Source organism: Pan paniscus, chromosome 5 (genome assembly GCF_029289425.2).
Source record: "Pan paniscus chromosome 5, NHGRI_mPanPan1-v2.0_pri, whole genome shotgun sequence".
Lineage (NCBI taxonomy): Eukaryota > Metazoa > Chordata > Mammalia > Primates > Hominidae > Pan > Pan paniscus.
Genome location: NC_073254.2, coordinates 174,750,001 through 174,771,202, shown reverse-complemented (window position 1 = coordinate 174,771,202; position 21,202 = coordinate 174,750,001). Strand labels below are relative to the sequence as shown.

Sequence of the window (21,202 nt, the reverse complement as noted above, 5' to 3'; positions counted from 1 at the left end):
AGTATTACTTTAATTGAGCCCCTCATCTTCTCTAGACTAATATAACCTTCCTATCCCAAACTCATCCCGCCATTGCCATTCCCTGCTCCAGAAAGATGCTAGTCATTTTTCTAAAACAAATTTAAAACTTGTGCTTTCATTTAAAGCCCTTCAGACTCTCAATTCCCTTTTGATTTAGAAGGAGGTCCTATGCAAGCTATATAAAGGCCCTTCATCAGAAAACCCAGGCTCAATTATCCAATCACTCCTCCCTACCCTATCCCCTACCCAAAGCTGCAATTTCCTTGACAATGAGCTTTTACGTTTTGCACACAATGCCTCCACCCTTTCTACTGTATACATCACAGTGTACACAAACTATGCATAGGTGACATCACTACTCTTCATATCATAATGCTCCTCATATTACTTTTCATCATATTCCCAGCCCCACCCCATCAGAAAGAGCTTGCTGAGGAAAAGGCTGTGTAGGTATCTAATGTTGCGGACTACCCTGCAGAATGGCTGACAGATGGCAAGCAAGTAACAAAGCTCAAACAACCAGCAACTTTCCGTGCACTCTTTCCAACCACCAGATGCTATTACTATTAAAACCTTCATAGGCTATTATTGTATTAAAGCAATCTGAAAACTATTTTGTAATTAAAATGAAAAAATCGACAATTGTGTAGGACTAGCAAAATAAGAGATTTTAGGCTGGGTGCGGTGGCTCATGCCTGTAATCCCACCACTTTGGGAGGCTAAGGCGGGCAGATCACCGAGGTCGGGAGTTCGAGACCAGCCTAATAAACCAGGAGAAACCCCATCTCTACTAAAAATACAAAATTAGCCAAGGATGGTGGTGCCATGCCCGTAATCCCAGCTACTCGGGAGGCTGAGGCAGGAGAATCACTTGAACCCAGGAGGCAGAAGTTGCAGTGAGCCAAGATGGCGCCACTGCACTCCAGCCTGGGCGACAGAGAAAACTCCGTCTCAAAAAAAAAAGACATTTTATTCATAGGCCTTCACCCATAGGATTATTTGGAATTAATAAACTGTTACAGCTCTAAGAGGACTCAGACATTTAATTCTTTGCTTTTGCAAATAAATCAAAGTACTGATTAGGAAATTTTGCACAAGAATGATGCTGCAGCCTCTAAACAACTCCTTTAGGATTTTACTACTCTTCAGCTAAGTTGCTCACAACTTTCATTCTTGAAATTACCACCAAAACAGAGACAGGCTTCTAAAAACTTCTGAGTTATCTCATAAAATGAGAATAAGGATTTGGAATTTCTTGTTCAACAGAAATTGCTATAAAAATTAAAACCTTATTTCTTGATGTTAAAGAAAAGCCAAAGATATTAATAATCTTTACAAAGGCAAATTTAAAAACCACTCATAGAAGTCATTTCAGCAAAAAAAAAAAAAAAAAAAAGTTACATGGTAAAAATTCATCTCGACAATTTTTATTCAAAGGTGCTGATATTCAGCCAGAGACAAGATGGATAATCTGCAAACAGTTCTTGAGCTTTTATTAACATTTAGTAAATAAATACTAGTCCTATTAGTAAACTTTGTCCCTATTTTAAGAAAACCACGTAAGCAACTATATCCACAGCGGCTCCCAACTTTGGATAGTAATTATTCTCCTTCTCATTTATTCATTAAAGCCTTTTTATGTATGTGAATAATATTTTTTAAAAGTTCCATAATGCACATGTACTTATCACTAAATTAGGTCTGGGTTGTTTGTGCCAATTAGTGCAGTTTTATTTTACTGTCTTCCCTTAGCGAGTGCAGTAACACATTGAAATCATAATGACTAAGAATCACTTTCAAATAAATATTACACTTCACAAAAAAGGAAGAGATAGAAAGCAATGAGCTAACCTTTTAAAATTTTGTCCCCTTTGCTTAATTTTTTAAATCAACTTTCCCAACAAGAATCCTCTCTGCAATTAAAATGTAAACAACTTTCAATAAATAAAATGGCACTAAATGAGGAAAAACAAACATGCATTTCTAGTACACACACACACACACACACACACACACACACACACACACACAGAAATGAAATGTAAACTCCATGAAGGCAGAGGCTTGTTTTGGTTTTTCATTTGGTCTGTTTTGTACACTGTTGAATCCTAGTGCCTAAAATAGTATCTGCACGTGGTCAATGCAAAAAAAAATGTGTTAAATGAATATTTCCACCAGGCAGCTTTTCAAGTTGTTTTGCTCGTTTTTGATGTTAAAATAAGCACTATAAGGCCTTTATGAGCTATACTGTTCTGCTCGATTATAATTCTTGTTTACAAGTAGCAAGTTATTAATCAAGTTCTCGGGTTTCTAAGTTTACTGCTGAGCCCAGCAAAGCATAGCCTTTGGCCTGTTTTGATGGGCCCTCAAACTAAGGATGGTATATGTATACCTATATGGGATTTTTTGTTTTGTTTTGAGATAGGGTCTTGCTCTGTCACCCAGGCTGGAGTAAAGTGGCACAATCTCAACTCACTGCAACCTCCACCTCCCTGGATTAAGCAATCCTCCCAAGTAGCTGGGACTATAGACATGCATCACCATACCCAGCTAATTTTTTTGTATTAATATTTTTTGTAGAGACATATTGTTTCACAATATTGCCAAGGCTGGTCTGGAACTCCTGATCTCAAGCAATCAGCCCGCCTCAGCCTCCCAAAGCGCTGGGATTACAGGCCTAACCACCACACTCAGCCGCACGGTTCTATATTTTAAGCTTTGTAAAAGATGAAGAATATACAAAGAGGCCCACAACACCTAAAATATTTACTAATACTCTACAAAGTTTGCTGCCCCCTGGACTGGAGATTCCACTCATAAGAGAATAAATTTTCTCTAAATATATACTTTCTTTCACCCATCAGTAGAATCTGCACTATTGGATCTCTTACCTAAATCCTTCTCCATATCTAAGCCCCTGAATTTTAGAATGTTATCTGAAGAATGTTAAATAAATGCTTTGCTGTTTTGGTTTTTTATCAGAGCATAAGTAGTTATGACGTTGAAGCTAGGAAAAGTAAATGATTAAAGTTAATTTATCTTTAATGTTTCACATACTAAAAAAATAGCAAACAAGGATGAAAGAGGAAAAAAGTCAAAATGGAATATAAACAGAAAAACTTGAACCTAACTCTATTTCAAATTAATAGCAAAACCACTTTAAGTGGGGGAGAAAACTAACCAAGTAATGTTTGTACATAGTATTTTAACTACATGCCCTTAGGCAAAAACAAAAAATGAATTATAAACAAACTCTAATTAATAGGTTTGTTTACAGATATATGCTTTAGCAATTCTGAAACTACTTTCTATGTATTTCAGGAATGAACAAATAATAAGTAAATATATTGTAGATAACAAAAGCCAGGGTTCTTGCTGTCGAAGACAAACTTGGAAAGAGGGAAAGCTAGAATGAACCCTACTGTGTTTGACTGGAATTGAAGATACTATGATGAATTCATGGCTTTTCAGATAAACGGATACAAAACAGATGAGAAAGAGAATGTATGTATATATATATAATTTACAGTTCTATCTATTGATAGATATACACACACTAAAAGAAACTAGAGAAATGGCTGATTCCCAGGCTGGGGTGGGAGTATTTTATTACACTAGAGAATAAGACAACTCAAAAAATAATGAGGACTTGTCAAAAGGACAAAGGAGCCAGCTTGCCTAGTCAAAACTGAGACAATCAGAGTATAAAGATAACTCAGTGAATTAAGAAAAAATCCATGAGTTTAGCTGGGTGCGGTGGCTTAAACCTGTAATCCCAGCACTTTGGGAGGCCAAGGCAGATGGATCACTTGAGGCCAGGAGTTCAAGACCAGCCTGGCCAACATGGCAAAACCTCGACTCGACTAAAAATACAAAAATTATCCAGGCATGGTGTTGTGTGCCTGTGGCCCCAGCTAGTCAGGAGGCTGAGGCACGAGAATCGCTTGAACCTGGGAGGTGGAGGCTGCAGTGAGCTGAGATCAAGCCACTGCACTCTAGCCTGGGTGACAGTGACAGAGTGAGACACTGTCGCCAAATAAAACAAAAAACAAAAAACACCATGAGTTCATACTAATATGCATATACACCATATATATAAATGGGAAAGCTTGTAGAGAATGCGAACTAATAAATACAAAAATGATAGACTCAGAAAATCACCATGTGGCAATCACCATTAGTTCTGATTCAGATAAGACGACACCAAAACAAGTGGTGAAAATTTGACAAGTAGCAAGGTATTTGCATCAAAGTATCTCCCCAGAAGATACTATTAATAGTTACAAAGGAAAGACAGTAACTACACAGTAGGGAAACCCTGCAGATAAAAATTAACACCCCAGCCTGAGCAACATAGCCCGACCTCCTCTCTACCAAAAATCTAAAAAATCAGGCAGGCATGGTGGCATGCACCTGTAGTCCCACGACCTCCTCTCCACCAAAAATCTAAAAAATCAGGCAGGCATGGTGGCATGCACCTGTAGTCCCAGCTACTCAGAAGGCTGATGTCAAAGGACTGCTTAAGCCCAGAAGTTCGAGGCTGCAGTGAGCCATGATCACACCACTGCACTCAAACCTGGGCAACAGAGCAAGATCCCTGTCTATTTAAAAAATAATAATAAACAAAAGCTCTACATCCCTATTAATGGAATATATGGACAACATGATTCCTGATATGGTGTGCTGAGAGGAATACAATATTACTCCTGGAGTGTTTCTGCCAAAAATATAGAACCCAAAACTAATCATGAAGCAGCAGCAAATCAACATTAAAGCAATTCTAAAAATACTGGCCTATTTTAATCAAATATCATCTCAAAGGTCATACAAGAGCAGAGGAGTAACCAATTGATTCACATTAAGGGAGACTAAGACAAGTGAATGTAAGGTGTGACGTAGAATTTACTCTAGTAAGGACATTATTGGTATGATTAGTGAAATCTGAATATGATCTACAGACAACAGTATTGTATCAAAGTTAGTTTCTTGATTTTGATCATTGTACTATAGTTAAATAAAATGCACTTGTTTTTAAAATACACACAGAGTTATTTAGAGGTAAAGGGTACCATGAATTGCAATTTATTCTCAAAACGTTCAGAAAAGAAATTATGTGTTCATTTGTATGTGAAGAGACAGTAAGAAAGCAAACATGGTTACAGGAGGCACAGAAATCTGGATGAAGTATACACAAAAATTATTCATCATTCTTACTATTTTTCTATGAATGTGAAGTTATAAAAAGAATGAGGAAAAAATAAATTTGTATTTGGACATTATACCAGTAAAAACAAAACAACCAACCAAAAAAACCTATGAAAAATTGAATGATGGTTCCCCTTTACACCTAGCACCAGGGGTTGAGAACTAGGTCCTTCTAATCCCTGCTCTAATGCTTACAGAACTGCATTTCCTTGGAAAAATCACAACTGTTGGGCCTCAGTTTCCTTGTCTGTAAAATGGGATGACACCTATCCAACCATTCTCACAAAGTTAATACTAAAGATCCATGGAAACATGGTAATGGCTGCAGAAAAAGAGGGCAGAGTATAAAACACTACATATTATAAAGTGGTTCACTTTTTTCTAATACCTCCTTTTTTTTCTTTTTAATTTTTGTGAGTACACAGTAGGTACATAGACTTGTGTACATGTTTTGATAAAGTAACTTCCCCCCACCAACCCCCACTCACACCCAGCCAGAGTCTTGCTCTGTTGCCCAGACTGGAGTGCAGTGGTGCAATCTCAGCTCACTGCCACCTCTCCCTCCCCGGTTCAAGCGATTTCCTGCCTCAGCCTCCTGAGTAGCTGGGATTACAGGTGCACGCCACCACGCCTGGCTAATTTTTATATTTTTAGTAGAGACAGGGTTTCAACATGTTGGCCAGGCTGGTCTCAAACTCCTGACCTCGTGATCCACCCACCTTGGCCTCCCAAAGTGCTGGGATTACAGGCCTGAGCCACCGTGCCCAGTAAAGTGGTTAACTTCTAATAAATGTTTGGTAAATTAAAAGTACTTCAAAAATATGTAAGACAGATTTTTTTCATCATAGTGAGCAGCTGTTACAGAAACTAGACATTTGCTACATCATGTTTTGATATGTAAAAAACAAAATTACTTATTCAAAACTCACTTGAAGGGCAAAAAAGATTTTAAAAAACTTTTTTACTCCAGAGGATTTTACTCATATATTTAAAATATTTCAACAAACTCAAACACTTATGTCTATTTTTTCTTAACCATAAAACTTTATGGTATCAAAAACATTGCTAGATCAAAGAAAGCCATTAATTAGGATTTGGTCAACCTCTGAGACATTGATCACTGTACAGAAATCTTTATTTCCCAAGTTCTACACACTAAAGTACATGGCAAACTATTTCATCTTTCATTGATAAGCTACTCAAATGAACCCTGAGGAATCACATCAAATTCAGAAAACATTTATAAAAAGGACATCAAATTTCTCAGGTACTTAAAAAAGTTTGCTTTAAAAATGAAAATACTTATTAGTTTACTCTTCTAAATTCATAAGGTTTGGTCTCCACTTAAGAATAGTTGCTTTTTAAAATCATGCATGTGGAGACTAATGATTCTCACGGACAAAAGAAAACATTCTTAAAGCTGTATTTTACAAGAAACAGTTAAGATTCCAAAATATCAAATGGAGATTTTAAAACATATATAACAATTTTGTATAAAACAATGTAGCTAGTCATATTTTCCCACTGTTTGAAAAATCATTTAACTAAGTCTACCTGTTCAGTCTCTATTTTGAACAATGGACAGGCAATCTGGACTCTAAGAGGCAAAATGCTAAGAACGGATCAGGCTGCAAACAACATAGTCCCTAGCAAAGAAGCAATGCTGGAGTCAGTAATGCCTGCACAGCCTCCCCAGCTCTGCAGCAAGTTCAATACACAAACTGCTAATGAGACAAAAGGAAAAGAATCACAACAACATAGGCTCCAAGAGGGCATGGTTTTTGCTTGTCTGGTTTACCACTATATCCCAGGAGATGGAAAGAAAAAATCCCTAGGCCGCGATACATGTTCATTAAATATTAGTTACATGCATGAACAAATTAATGAAAGAATGAAATCCTACATCTTTCAAGTCAATCTATATAAATCACATTAAGTTGCAGAATTATTTTAAAAACAAATTTGTCATACATCAACTTAATAGTCAAAATTGTCTTTAGAGAACATGAGCAACATAGTCCCCATTCTGAATAAATAAAGAAATGTCAAAGTTACTGAGATTTTTCCTGACCTATAATAGGTATTTTACTACATTTACATAGCCTTCCTTAAGTTTAAAGGATGGCTGTATCAGAAACTCTTATAAAACAAAATTAGAAAGACAAAACAAATGCATAAAATCAAAATCAGAAAAAGCAAATGCATCATGTTTACCATCAAATATGAGACAGAATCCATTTAGGTACAAAATCACAAACTATAGAAACATTTCTCATCAGCATTTATTTCTCATAACCAATAGTACCTCTACCACAATCTGCTGCCTCTATAATTAGAAAATCAAAAATTCAATTCTTTATTCCTATAGCATATATGTCAATAATTTGTCATCTTATAGTTCAAAGAAATTCTTCAAAAGGTGTATTTTATTATTCAATTAAGAGGTCTGCAATTCACTCAAATAGTTCTCTTTTGTAAAATCACATGGAGCAGAATACAAGTAAACATAACAAAAGTTTATATATATATGATTTATGCTCACTATTGAGCATAAAACTTTTTTCTCCAATTAACCTATTTTTTGTGAAGCAATTCAACTTATTCCCTAGACGCTCTCTTTTAAGACTACCAATCTATTCTAAGTGACAAACTTCATTCTGCTTCCCAAGTACTAACCATATAATCAAATACACTATTCCACTACCAATTGAAACCTAACATATTCCAAAGGGCCTGCCTTATGTGGGTTATCATCATCTTACTATGCTTCTTGTGTCCATGCTGCTGGAAAAGCAGTCTGTACAAGCAGGAGTAGAGGCACAATCCTGAGAGAGAGGAGTAGAGAAAGATGTTGAGAACACAAAACCAGACAAAATGAGCTCACTTAAAAGTTCAGGAGCTCAGCCAGTGTTCAAGGTCAAGGTTGATTACATTCTTTCACACCATTATGAGTTAGAAGTTGTCCAAAACAGCATAACTGGCCTTAGAAAGAGATAGCTGAAATTGTACATACAACTAGTAATACTATCACTAATTCTAAGCCACGGATACCCCTTCCGAAAAAGATGCAAACGGGCCGGGCGCGGTGGCTCACACCTGTAATCCCAGCACTCTGGGAGGCCGAGGCGGGCGGATCACTTGAGGTCAGGAGTTCGAGATCAGCCTGGCCAACATGGTGAAACCCCGTCTCTACTAAAATTACAAAAATTAGCTGGGTGTGGTGGTACATGCCTGTAATTCCAGCTACTGGGGAGGCTGAGGCAGGAGAATTGCTTGAACCCAGGAGGCGGAGGTTGCAGTGAGCCAAGATCATGCCTCTGCACTCCAGCCTGGGCGAAGAAGCAAGACTCCATCTCAAAAAAAAAAGAAGCAAATGATCATAGAATATGACTCTTTGGGACACTGGGGCTATAAAGTCCCCTAAATGTTAATCACAATTACTATAACAAATTCAATGCTAGTCTAGAATGAAATAATTGAACTCCACGAAACATGCATTTCCATCATGCCTAAAATTTTTTTATATTTAATGATGCGTGATTAACACTCTCAAATCATGCAGTCTCTCAAAACCATTATCAGTTTCAATTATCCTTGTATTCTATTTTTAATGTAAGAAAAAAACTTCTATGTCATTTCAAACAGAAAAACAGCAAAATCAGACTTGAAAATAACATAATTACTAGACAACATAAAACTCACAATGGACTTAACCTAACTGAAATCTTCAATGGACTAGTTCCCTCTCCAACTCTCCTCCCCAAAGTAATAACCAGATGTTCAGAAATGTTAACTACCTTGGCCAAGGTCATTTAGCTACCTAGGATTGCATCCATTCATTCAAGAAATCTTTACTTAGCGGCCAGGCACGGTGGCACACGCCTATAATTCCAGCACTTTGAGAGGTCAAGGTGGGCAGGTCTCTTGAGACCAGGAGTTCTACACCAGCCTGGGCAATATGGCAAGACCCCATCTCTATTCAAAACACAACAATTACCCAGGCATGGAGGTGCATGCCTGTGGTTCCAGCTACTCAGGAGGCTGAGGTGGGAGAATTGCTTGAGGCAGAGGCAGAGGTTGCAGTGAGCCCTGATGGCACCACTGCCCTCGAGCCTGGACAACAGCAAGACCCAGTCTCAAAAAAAAAAAAAAGAAAGAAAAAGAAAAAGAAAAAAAAATCTTTACTTCACATATATACTGTATATTGAGATACTGTGCTATGAACCAAGGACATGAAACAAAGGAAATACAGTCACTGTCCTCATAGAGCTTATTATCTAGTGGTAAAGACTATTAAAATTACTTAAAATTGCTATGATCACTGGAAGAAAAAGCACAGTGTTTTAAGACAGTTTAACAGGAGACCTAAATCAGTGATTCTGGACCAGGGTCACTGTGCCCCCAAAGAAACATTTAATAATGTCTGGAAACATTTTTGGCTGTCATAATTGTGGAGGGTGCTAGTGGCATCTAATGCATAGAGGCCAGGGATGCTGTAAACATCCTGGAATGCATAGGACTGCTCCCCAAGCAAACAAGTATCCAGCCCAAAATATCAGTAGTTCCCAAGATACTTAGATCTTGGGTTCTCATATGAGCAGAAAGGGGTTAGTGAAAGACTTCCTTCCTTTATAATACTAATTAATATGCTACATCTTTAAAGGACTTACACAAGGTAAAAAGAAAAAAATATAGCCTGACTGACAGAATTAACCAGAACTCCCTCTAGAAAATGATAATAGGAAAGGAAAAGCAGAGACAGATTCCCTGGTAGATGAAAATAAAAGACAAATGCAGTGTTTTATAGCTGCTTCCCATAAATTCCCTATCCTGAACCATCAACAAAGGAAAAATAAACTAAAAACAAATTTCACATGTTTATATTATTCCCTCTACCTTTTCCACTTTTCTCTACCAAGCCATGTCTACTACTAGATGTTGGTGAGATTATAAAAAGTCCTATAGTTAGACAAAATACCCACCCTGGATACAAATTTGGAAGTAAAATAAAGTGGAGATGGGAGTTCACTTTATAGAACAGAAAAATGTAGTGGATATTAAATTGATTCTGGAAAGCCTGCATCCTGGAACAGTTTAAAGATTAATCTATCCAAAAGGATCCCAAAGACAAAAAATACTAAGAATTTAGGTATCCTAAATATAACTAAAGGTAACAGAATCCTCTCAATTTATTAACTAAGGTAAATCCAGAAATTAAACTGAAATTATTATTCTGACATATCTCAAACCTACATATCCGGTCCTACATCTTCCCACTCAGCCTATTCAGAGCAGCAAGAGAAATAGATCATGGGGGAAAGGCTACATTGTAATATACTAGCTATACAAAGGACCTAAAAAAAATAGATCACTGATTGGTATTTTATTATATTAAAGATTTACTGTTAACTTTTTTGAAGTGTGATTAATGGTAAAGGAACTACGTTTGTTTTTTGTTTTTTTAAAGTACTTAAAATTTAAAAGAATCTGGCCAGGGGCAGTGGCCCACACCTGTAATCCCAGTACTTTGGGAGGTCAACACAGCAGGATCATTAAAGGCCGGGAGTTCAAGAAAAGCCTGGACAACATATTGACACCCCCCACCCTTCCCTACAAAAAATTTAAAAATTAGGTGTGCATAGTGGCACATGCCTGTATTCCTAGCTACTCAGGAGGCTGAAGCAGGAAGACCACTTGAGCCCAGGAGTTCGAGGTTACAGTAAGCTATGATCCTGTCCTTGCACTCTAGCCTGGGCAAGAGAAACTCAGTCTTAAACAATAACAACAACAATCTGCTGTATTTTAAAATGCCCTCTCAAACTAAAGGAAAGAATGGGTCATGCACTGCCACTGTCTCACGACCCCTTTTCAAAGAAACAAAAAAGGAAACAAAAAAACAATAGAACAAGATCCTACCAGAATGACCTCCACATAGTGATCATTCTTAAGTACAGAGTATAGATATGCAGCTCACATAAAACTGCTGCATTCCAGCAATCAATGCAGTTCCAAAGTAATCCACAGATTTAGGCAGTTCAATCTGCGACCCTTTTCACTAGGAAGAAATGCTAAATCATTACAAGTGCCACCATCTTAGAGCAGCAGCAACTGCAATAGCTTGCACTCATAATTCTCTTATGGTTAACTGCTCACCCATTGCCTCTGAGGAAATCTTGTATTCTAATCTGAACTTAAGTCTTCCATCATTTCAGAATTGAAAGTAGTGGTCATGGGATTAAACTTTCATCACAGTGATGATGTTTAAATAGAAATTATTTTTCTCCCACATAATTAGCATGGGGCACTTAAAAATAAATTATTGAGCCTAAATCTCATTTAACTCGTGAGAAGAAAAATTTACCACATAATTCCTGCACAATTAAAGGATCTTCTGACATAGTAATTTTTAACACAGAAGTGAAAGGTCAACTCCTTTGAGAAATTATGGTAGGGAGGGTAGACATGACAAAAACAACTCATACATATCTTGCATAAAGTCTGGGATTTTCATAGCTGAAACTCATCCACAGTTTGCAGATTAAAAATCTGTATTATTGGGGTTTTCTTTTCTTTTTTTTTTTTTTGAAGCAGAGTCTCACACTGTTGCCCAGGCTAGAGTGCAGTGGCTATTCACAGGTGCAGTAATTGCACTCTATAGCCTCGAATTCCTGGGCTCAACAGATCCTTCCACCTCAGCCTCCCAAGTAGCTAAGACTACAGACACACACCCACAATTCACAAAAATCTGTATTCCTAAAGTCTCTGGCATCTTCCTGGTTTTCAAACCAATGATCTCCACAAAATTAAAAGATGGGGGTGACAAAATTCAGTCTGGAAAAACCTGAGCCTTAGCAAGCCATAAAAGGTTAAGTATTTTGTATTTTAAACATTTAATTTGGGGCAGGCACCACGGCTTAGGCCTGTAATCCCAGCACTTTGGGAGGGGAGGTGGGCAGATCACCGGAGCTCAGGAGTTCAAGACCAGCCAGGGCAACATGGCAAAACCCCATCTCTACAAAACAAAAACAATTAGCCCGGCGTGGTGACCTGTCAACAGTGAGTACCTGTCTCAATTTTTCTGATTCAGGGTCGCACTGTTGCCCGGGCCAGAGTGTAGTGGTGCAGCTCACTGCAGCCTCCACCTTCCTGGGTCATGAGATCCTCCCACCTCAGCACCTGCCCCCTCCTTTACACCCCCTTCACCCAAGTTGGGACTACAGGCACATGCCACCGTGACCAGCTAATTTGTGTTGTTGTTGTTGTTTTGTAGAGATGGGGGTTTCGCCATGCTGGCCAGGCTAGCATGGAACTCCTGAGCTCAAGTCATCTGCCCACCTCGGCCTCCCAAAGGGATGGGATTACAGGCATGACCCATCGAGCCCAGCCTATTTTAAATATTTTAAGGTGAAGTATCAAAATATCTTGTTGACAAACATTCCTGATTATTCTTAGAGCTAAATTTTGATTCCTTACAAAGCAAATGGAATTGACAATTCAATGTTTCAAAGATACCTTTAAATTTAGCAGAGAAGTTGTGATGGATTAAGCCCAAAGATAAACACCTTTAAAAGCCAAACTATGAGCGTCGAAAACATCCTTTTCTCCTAATCCTGCAACTAGAATTCCTTTTTAATTTTTGTAATTTGTAACACATAATTTAATGGAAAACAATCATTACTGAACTACTTCTCAGCATATACTTATTTGCAATAACAATGTTTACTACACATCAGCAAATATTACAACATTCACAGAAACTGCATTCAAAATAAAAAACAGTATTATGTATTGTTTTGTGTTTTAAAAAAAAGTATTTTTCTGAATCTTCTTCAAATATATTTCCCTTCCTCAACTCCCTGACTCTGTACTGCTATTTTTAAGCTAACTCCACTTTGAAACACGGTGAAGTTAGAGCATATAAATAAATAAGGAAGTTACAAGACTTAAGTTCTTTGAAATCCATATGGGGAAATGGGAGAGTGCTACATACACTAAAATGGGACTACCACAAACCTCAAGTTCCTGTAAAATGAGAAAACAGGTGAAACACCTATCTAAACATGTAAATGTTAGGCCCCCTTATCCTTAATTAATATTAAAACGAAAAACTGGAATTAACATTTCTTCCCTACTGTGACCAACCATGGTGCACTAACCACTTGTTTACATCTAATATTTGGGAGCTACTGTTTAAAACGTCATGGATGGGCCAGGCGCAGTGGCTCACGCCTGTAATCTCAGCACTTTGGGAGGCCGAGCCGGGTGGATCACCTGAGGGTCAGGAGTTCGAGACCAGCCTGGCCAACGTGATGAAACCCCATCTCTACTAAAAATACAAAAAACTAGCTGGGCATGGCGGTGGGTGCCTGTAATCCCAGCTACTCCGGAGGCTGAAGCAGGAGAATTGCTTGAACCCAGGAGGTGGAGGTTGCATTGAGCCAAGATCTCGCCATTGCACTCCAGCCTGGGCAACAAGAGCAAAACTCCGTCTCAAAAAAAAAAAAAAAATGTCTTGGATGGCCCTTTGAGGGGGAGGACCACATTATTAGGAACCCCCCCAAAGACAGACACCCATCAAAGTGTGTGTGGGGAAGGGGGTGGCAGCGGGAATTAAATCCAATGAGGGCAAAAAAACAAAACAAAACAAAACCCCCCAGGCGTGGTGGCTCACATCTGTCATCCCAGCACTTGGGATGCCAAGGTGAAAGGACCGCTTGGGCCCAGGAGTTCAAGACCAGCCTGGGCAACATAACAAGATCTCCTCTCTATAAAAAATAAAAATGACGGGCGTGGTGACACTGGCCTGTAATCTCACCTACTTGGGGGGCTGAGGTGAGAGGAGGACCCCTTGGGCCCGGGAGGCAAAGGATGCAGTAAGCCAAGATCACACCACTGCACTCCAGCCTGGGTGACAGAATGACACTCCTCAAAAAAAGAAAGATAGCTATGAAAAAAAATGAAACACCAGGCGCAGTGGCTCACGCCCATAATCTCAGCACTTTGGGAGGCCAAGGCGGGCGGATCACTTGAGGTCAGGAGTTTGAGACCAGCCTGGCCAACATGGTGAAACCCCGTCTCTACTAAAAATACAAAAATTAGCGGGGCGTGGTGATGTGCGCCTGTAATCCCAGCTACTCGGGACACTGAGGCAGGAGAATCGCTTGAAACCGGGAGGTGGAGGCTACAGTGAGCTGAGATGGTGCCACTCCAGCCTGGGTAACAAGAGAGAAACTCTGTCTCAAAAAAAAAAAGAAGATGATTCCCAAGTCTATTGCTCTAATTTATCAATGTTAAAAATTAAAAAGGTAGTATTAAAAGAGAAAATGCTTTCCAAAAAAAGTTATGTATCACCGCTATTGAAAATAGCCCAAATATTATCTACCGTTTAGCCTCTTGGCTAAGATTCCCAAATACTGTTTTTATTTTTAAAGAAATTAAAACAAGATAAAACTATGCAACGGCATTTAAAAGTACTGTCCTATTTGGGCCGTCACAGCAAAAAGCCTCGTATTTTAAGAGGTAAATATTAAAGATACTCTTTAACAATCATAGTATTGAATAAAGTATTGGCACTTTAAGAGTTCATAAAATTTATGCTAATTTAGTTACCAGCATAATTACACTTTTTCTTTTTTTTTTCTTTTTTTTTGTAGACAGAGTCTCACTCTGTCACTGGGCTGGATTGCAGTGGCGCAGATCTCGGCTCACTGCAACCTCCGCTTCCCAGGTTCAAGCGATTCTCCTGCCTCAGCCTCCTAAGTAGCTGGGATTACAGGTGCCTGCCACTACGCCCAGCTAATTTTTTGTATTTTTAGTAGAGACAGGGTTTCACCACGTTGGCCAGGTTGGTCTTGAACTCCTGACCTCGTGATTGGCCCGCCTCGGCCTCCCAAAGTGCTGGGATTACAGGCCTGAGCCACTGTTCCCGGCCATAATTACACTTTCCAAGGCGTACGGGTAGGGATACTAATGCTGACTGTGCAGATGTGTACTTGCTATGTTTGATGTTTACATTAAGGCCTATTGAAGTCGGAGTTTAAAAAGAAATTGAATACATCAAAACCTGTCTTCTTCCAGACTAGTAAATTCAACTACAGTGAAAATGGAATCTGCTTTTTAAAATCTCGTTTGACACGTGAATGAGCCAGCGAGAAATGTTTCCCCCATAATCTTCCATCTCTCGATGCACAGATCTCTCCCTACCATTTGTCTTTATGTCGTGATGGATTAGAAGAGGAGCGAGTAAAAATAAAAGATATTGCAGAATAACCTTTGCCTGCCTACCAACCATCCAATTAGCTCAAGTCCCTAGCTGGCAAATTACCTAGTCAACAATGCCTCAATTATAAACACTACGTGTAACGTGACCACAGATCAACACCCCGTAGGTTCATTTCCCCCACCGCCCCCAATCGGTGTTAGCCTCAGGGAGGACCAGGGAAGGTCTGGAGAGTCATGTCCAGCGTCCACTTAAATCCTCAAAGGCCCAGGAAGGAGGTGGGCGGGCCAGGCCTCGGCGGAACTGACCTCGAGGGACCTGTCGGGAGTCTCCGGGTGAGGGCCCAACCGGGTCTTTCCCTCCAAGCCCGCAGCCATTCCATAGGACGCCGGAGACGCCAGAGACGCCAGAACCTCCCTCCGCCCCAGGGCGGCCCTCCCCCAACCCTCCTCCCGGACCCGGGGGAGGGGCACCCAGAGGAGAAACACCCCTCCCCCACGGGCACTGCTAAGCCACCGCTCACCCCACCCTTAAAAAACCCGCAGGCCCGCGCCCACCCTCCGGGCCCCGGCCTCGACCAGGGGTGGGGGTGGTGCGGGCAGGAGCAGGGGAACCCGGCTGCCATACCAACCTCGCTATTGAAGGTCTTCACGGCCTCCATGTTGTCGCTGCGGAGGCCCCGAGCCCGGCGGCGGAAGAGGCGGCGGCCACTGCACTGGGTGGGGAGAGCGAGACGCGGGCTGCTGCGTGGCCGCGAGGAGGGGGCGCTGGCGGGAGTGCGGGCCGCTGCGACCTCGGGGCGGAGTGGAAGGGCACGCGCTGGCGAGGAAGGGCTCCCTCAGCGGCAGAGCGGCCCCGGCATGGCCGCTAGGGCGGGGGGAGCGCCGTTCTAGGGAACAGAGGCGCTGCCGGGGCGGGTCGGCGGCGGGCGGGGGAGGGGCTGGGCCGCGGCGCCTTCTCTTCTCTGCCCCGCTCCGTTTCGGTCCCCCTCCCTCTAGCCCCTTCCCCTACACTCTCCACTCCCTTCTTCCCCTTCCTCCGACGGGCTCCTGTTTCACCTCCCCGCCGCTCGGGCCGCAGGAACCAGCCCCGCTCGGCGAAGACAGAGGAGGAAGCGCTGGCAGCAGCGGCTGCGGCATCCAATATGGCGGACTCGAGTCGGGCCGCGCAGCTCGGGGATCCGCGGCGCCGGCCAGCGCGCCCCCTGGCGACTGGACCGTGCGGGCCCCGGCGGCCGCGCGGAAACCATCGAGCGCGCTGGGGCCAGAGCGTCGCCGCCCGGAGGCCCGGCTGGGCTCCGCGGCGCTCGCCTTGGCCCCGGGGCCGCCCGCGCCTCGCCCCCTCCCTGCGCCTCGCCCCCTCCCCGCGCCCCGCGGACGCGGGAGCGAGCGCTGCGGCATCCGGGGGAACGCCGCGGCGGGTTTGTACAGCAGGAGGAGGCAACTCCAAAGCGCGGCTCTAAGAAGAGCCTAAACGTGCCCAAGAAGCGGCAAGTTGAGGAAATGTGCGCGTTTTCCTTGTTTCCCGGTGGATTGGTCCTTTTGCACAAGCGGCAGGGTTTAGTTGCTTTTCACAACTTTACTGGACAGTTCCCTAAACATCCGCAGCCTCCGCCAAGAAAAAGTTCCTGGTCATCTATTTAGTAACAGAACTCAATTGTTTTAACTGCACAGGGAGGGAACATTAGAAACCAAAGCCTTGGATTCGGGTTGGGGCAGGCGGCGAGGGAAACAGGCATGCAGCAGCTCCTTGCAGGAAATGCCCGCTGCATAGGATCCAGGGACTGGAGTGGCACAATGAGTGCATTTGTCTGCAAGGCGGGAAGGGGACCGTAGAATGCACAACACTTGAATAGGTGAAAAGGGAACCCGTCTGTTTCGGAAGATGAATTGTTCTAAAGGAATTTTGCCCTAGGATACTTGGAGTAAAGGTAAATACAGTATTTCTTAGATGGATTAGGAGATGCTGCTAGTAAAAAGCCTTCTCTCTCGTGCAGCGCAAAAAAAGGTACCAATTTAAAAATATTTATCGATGTTAAAAGATAGGGATGTATCGTGGAACCCCGAACACTGCTGTCCTCTTGTTGAAAGTCATTTTTCAACAATCATTCCCAAATTCACTCAAAGGGAGAGAGGAACATAAGGGCAGGATCGTACTTTTGGAGAGTTTTGGAATCAAGGTAGTTCCTAAGAGCTGTGCGCAGAGCCCCGTGAAACTGGGGAAGTAAGGCCCTTCTTGAGGTTTCAGAGCCTTCATTCTACTTCATTGGCAGCTTTAGTATAGGGCCTGGCTACTGAGAAGGTAACAGGGATAACTCACTAAGTGCTTTTATATTTACTTTCAAAATCTCAAATTCTGTCACAGATTTCTCCACCGTCTCCCATCTTCAGGCCTAGCCATGATGATCTTTTACTGACACTTGCAGTAGCCTCCTAACTGGTCCCTTGCTTGTCTTCCTACAGTTCATTTCCAGACAGTAGCCGAGGGATGTTTTTCTTAGATAAATCAGATCAGGTCACTCCCTTACTTAAATCCCTTAAATACTTTCTCATTGCCCATCTGATACCATCATAACTTCTCACCATGGCCTGAAGGCCCAGCCCAGCCTGCCGCAGCTCACACCACCTTCCCTTGCTCCCTGACTCTCCTCCTGCCACACTGGCCTTTCTGTTACTTGACAAGAAGCAGTGTTTTCATAGGTAGGACAATTGTGTCTCTTCACACAGGGTGCTGTTGCTCTTGTCCTTTCCATAGCTGACTCCTCCTCCAATCTTCCTGAAAGAGGTCTCCTAATCACTCCATCTAAAGGAGCATTTACTGTGGCTTGAGAAAGTACTGCACTCAGTTCTGTGCATGCCAGGTTCTCACAATCAGAAGTCACTGCTTTGAGGCCGGGTGTGGTGGCTCTCGCCTGTAATCCCAGCACTTTGGGAGACCAAGGCGGGTGGATCACCTGAGGTTAGGAGTTCGAGACCAGCCTGGCCAATATGGTGAAACCCCGTCTGTACTAAAAATACAAAAAAAGTAGCCAGGCGTGGTGGCACGCCCTTGTAGTCCCAGCTACTCGGGAGGCTGAGGCAGGAGATTCGCTTGAACCCGGGAGGGGGAGGTTGCAGCGTGCCGAGATCGCGTGACTGCACTCCAGCGGGGGCAACAAGAGTGAAGCTCTGTCTCAAAAAGAGAAACAAAAAGAAAAGAACGGAAAAAAAAAGGCGCTGCTTTGGCCTGTGAGGGATTATTTATTAGGTCATACATGAAATGAGTGTTGATGGAATTACTTAGGCCTGAGAAATTAAAATGCAATACAAGCTAAAGGATAAAATCAGTGGTTAACATGCTTCACAATTTGATTTAATAAAGCTTCCGCATTCAGAATGGTGACAGAGGGCATAGTTTGATCAGGGTAAGCAGGGGGGGAAGATACAGAGAGCAGCCTAAACACAATCTTTTTTTTGCGGAGGGAGCGGGGGGCCGGACGGAGTCTCGCTCTGTCGCCAGGCTGGAGTGCAGTGGCACGATCTCGGCTCACTGCAACCTCCACCTTCTGGGTTCAAGCGATTCTTGTGCCTCAGCCTCCTGAGTAGCGGGGATTACAGGCACGTGCCACCACACCCAGCTAATTTTTGTATTTTTAGTAGAGACGGGGTTTTACCATGTTGGCCAGGATGGTCTTGATCTCCTGACCTTGTGATCCGCTTGCCTTGGCCTCCCAAAGTGCTGGGATTATAGCCGCGCCCGGTTTTATTTTTTATTTATTTTTTGAGACTGAGTTTTGCTCTCGTCGCCCAGGCTGGAGTGCAATGACGCGATCTCGGCTCACCGCAACCTCCGCCTTCCGGGTTCAAGCGATTCTCCTGCCTTAACCTCCCAAGTAGCTAGGACTACAGGCACCCGACACCACGTTCGGCTAATTTTTGTATTTTTAGTAGAGACGGGGTTTCACCATGTTGGCCAGGCTGATCTCAAACTCCTGACCTCCGGCGATTCACCCTCCTCGGCCTCCCAAAGTGCTGGGATTACAGGCATGAGCCACCTCGCCCAGCCTAAACACAATCTTAATATAAGAAGGCGATAAAGCAAGAGAAGGGTTAGAGGGGAGCCTGGGGTTCCAGTGCAATGACTGTATACAAAATTTATACACAACTACATACAGAGTGTGAAAACAGTACCCGTGTGTGTGTGTGTGTGTGTGTGTGTATGTATGTATGCTAGGATTCTGATTGCCAGTATAACCAGCCAATTTGAGCTACTTTAAGCATAAAACAATAATTCATTATTACAGTACAGGTTTTTCTCATGTAACCAAAAGTCAGAAATGTAGCTGAGTCCAAGGGAGGGACTTGAACCAAAATAGAAAACCTAAGAGGCAATGTACTCTCTGCTTATCTGCTTAATTTTTCTATTGCTTTACCCAATTCTCTGTTTTATCTAGTGGAATCTATTACTTTTGATTTTATAGTTCTAGACAACTTGAGGACCTGAATGACGACCTCTTCCTTCCCAAATCCAAATTCCCAAGGAAAGAAATAAGGAATTTCATTGACCCAGCTTGGATTAGGTGACCATCACCAAGAAACTGACCACTAATTTGGTTCTGAAAAGACTGATAGGAAATAGTGGTCAAGAGTACTTCAGTCATTGGAAGAGATATTTCATAATCTAAAGTTTGTGGTGTTCTCCGGTAAATGTTATCATCAGATTGTCCCTGAGGACTAAGTAGTTTCTGGGAGTAACTTATAGAAATGAATTCAGCCATGGCCAAGAGGTCAGAGTCAAAAATAGTCTAGAGCGGTAGTCACCATAGAACTTTCTGGGGTCATGGAAATGTTCTGAATCTGTGCAGCCCAATTCAGTAGCACTAGCCCTGTGTGGCTACTGTGCACTTGAAATACGGCTAGGGCAGCTGAGGAAGATAATTTCCAATTTTATTTTACTTTAATTGACTCATGTTTAAGTATGTGGCTAGTGGCTACCATATTGGAAAGCATAGGTCTAGCTAGAGGGTACTCGCTCCCATGGACAGGGCACTTCTTAGATAAGGGATAATTGTGAGGTAGCACTAAGAAAAAAAAAAAACTTGTGAATTATCAGCTATTAGAAGGAATAATATATGTTTATGAGGTACTTTTAAAATGGGGCAAAAACCTGGAGCATTGTCTAAATTAAAACTAATTCCCACCCAATTGGAAAAAAGAAAACTTAGGAAGCAAACATTCCAGAATGCTTAGTAAATTAGGGTATAGAGACAAATGAATTATTATACTACCAATAAAATGATTTTTAAAAGATTGTGGGAAACTATTTGGCAGTTCCTCAAAAAACTAAGCATAGAATTGCCATATGATCTAGCAAGTTCACGTATGTGTATGTAGCCAAAAGAACTGAAAGCAGAGACTTGAACACGCATGTTCAGAACAGTGTTACTCACAATCGTTAAAAGGTGGCAGCAACCCAAGTGTCCATTGATGGATGAATGGATAAACAAAATGTGGTACAATGGAATATTCAGCCTTAAAAAATGAAGGAAATTCAAGGCCCAGCACGGTGGCTCACGCCTGTAATCTCAACACTTTGGGAGGCCAAGACAGGCAGATCACCCGAGGTCAGGAGTTCGAGACCAGCCTGGCCAACATGGTGAAACCCCATCGCTACTAAAAATACAAAAATTAGCTAGGCGTGGTGGTGTGCTCCTGTAATCCCAGCTACTTGGGAGGCTGAGGCAGGAGAATCGCTTGAACCTGGGAGGCGGAGGTTGCA

General features: G+C 42.1%; 1 protein-coding gene and 1 long non-coding RNA gene across 22 annotated transcripts in view; one reads left to right on the top strand and one right to left on the bottom strand.

The window, feature by feature from the left end:
- The window catches only part of SCAF8 (SR-related CTD associated factor 8), a 259,488-nt gene extending 242,730 nt beyond the window's left edge, over window positions 1–16,758 (bottom strand). For 7 of the 21 annotated variants that reach the window (XR_008625800.2, XR_008625799.2, XR_008625798.2 and 4 more), the window contains exons 1-3: window positions 16,504–16,599; window positions 16,077–16,160; window positions 7,989–8,051 (exon numbers count right to left, since the gene is read on the bottom strand). Coding sequence is in view for 12 of the 21 variants with exons in the window: in XM_055114262.2 (XP_054970237.1) it covers window positions 7,989–8,051; window positions 16,077–16,160; window positions 16,504–16,584 (228 nt within the window). In the remaining 9 variants the exon portion in view is untranslated. Of the gene's footprint in view, window positions 1–7,988; window positions 8,052–16,076 lie in introns of all 21 variants that reach the window. The other 14 variants (XR_008625801.2, XR_010112541.1, XR_008625804.2 and 11 more) reach the window with 7 other exon arrangements.
- The window catches only part of LOC134730636 (uncharacterized), a 25,267-nt gene continuing 14,187 nt past the window's right edge, over window positions 10,123–21,202 (top strand). Inside the window, exon 1 of the long non-coding RNA XR_010112543.1 lies at window positions 10,123–15,780. This is a non-coding gene — a long non-coding RNA (uncharacterized LOC134730636). The remainder of the gene's footprint in view (window positions 15,781–21,202) is intronic.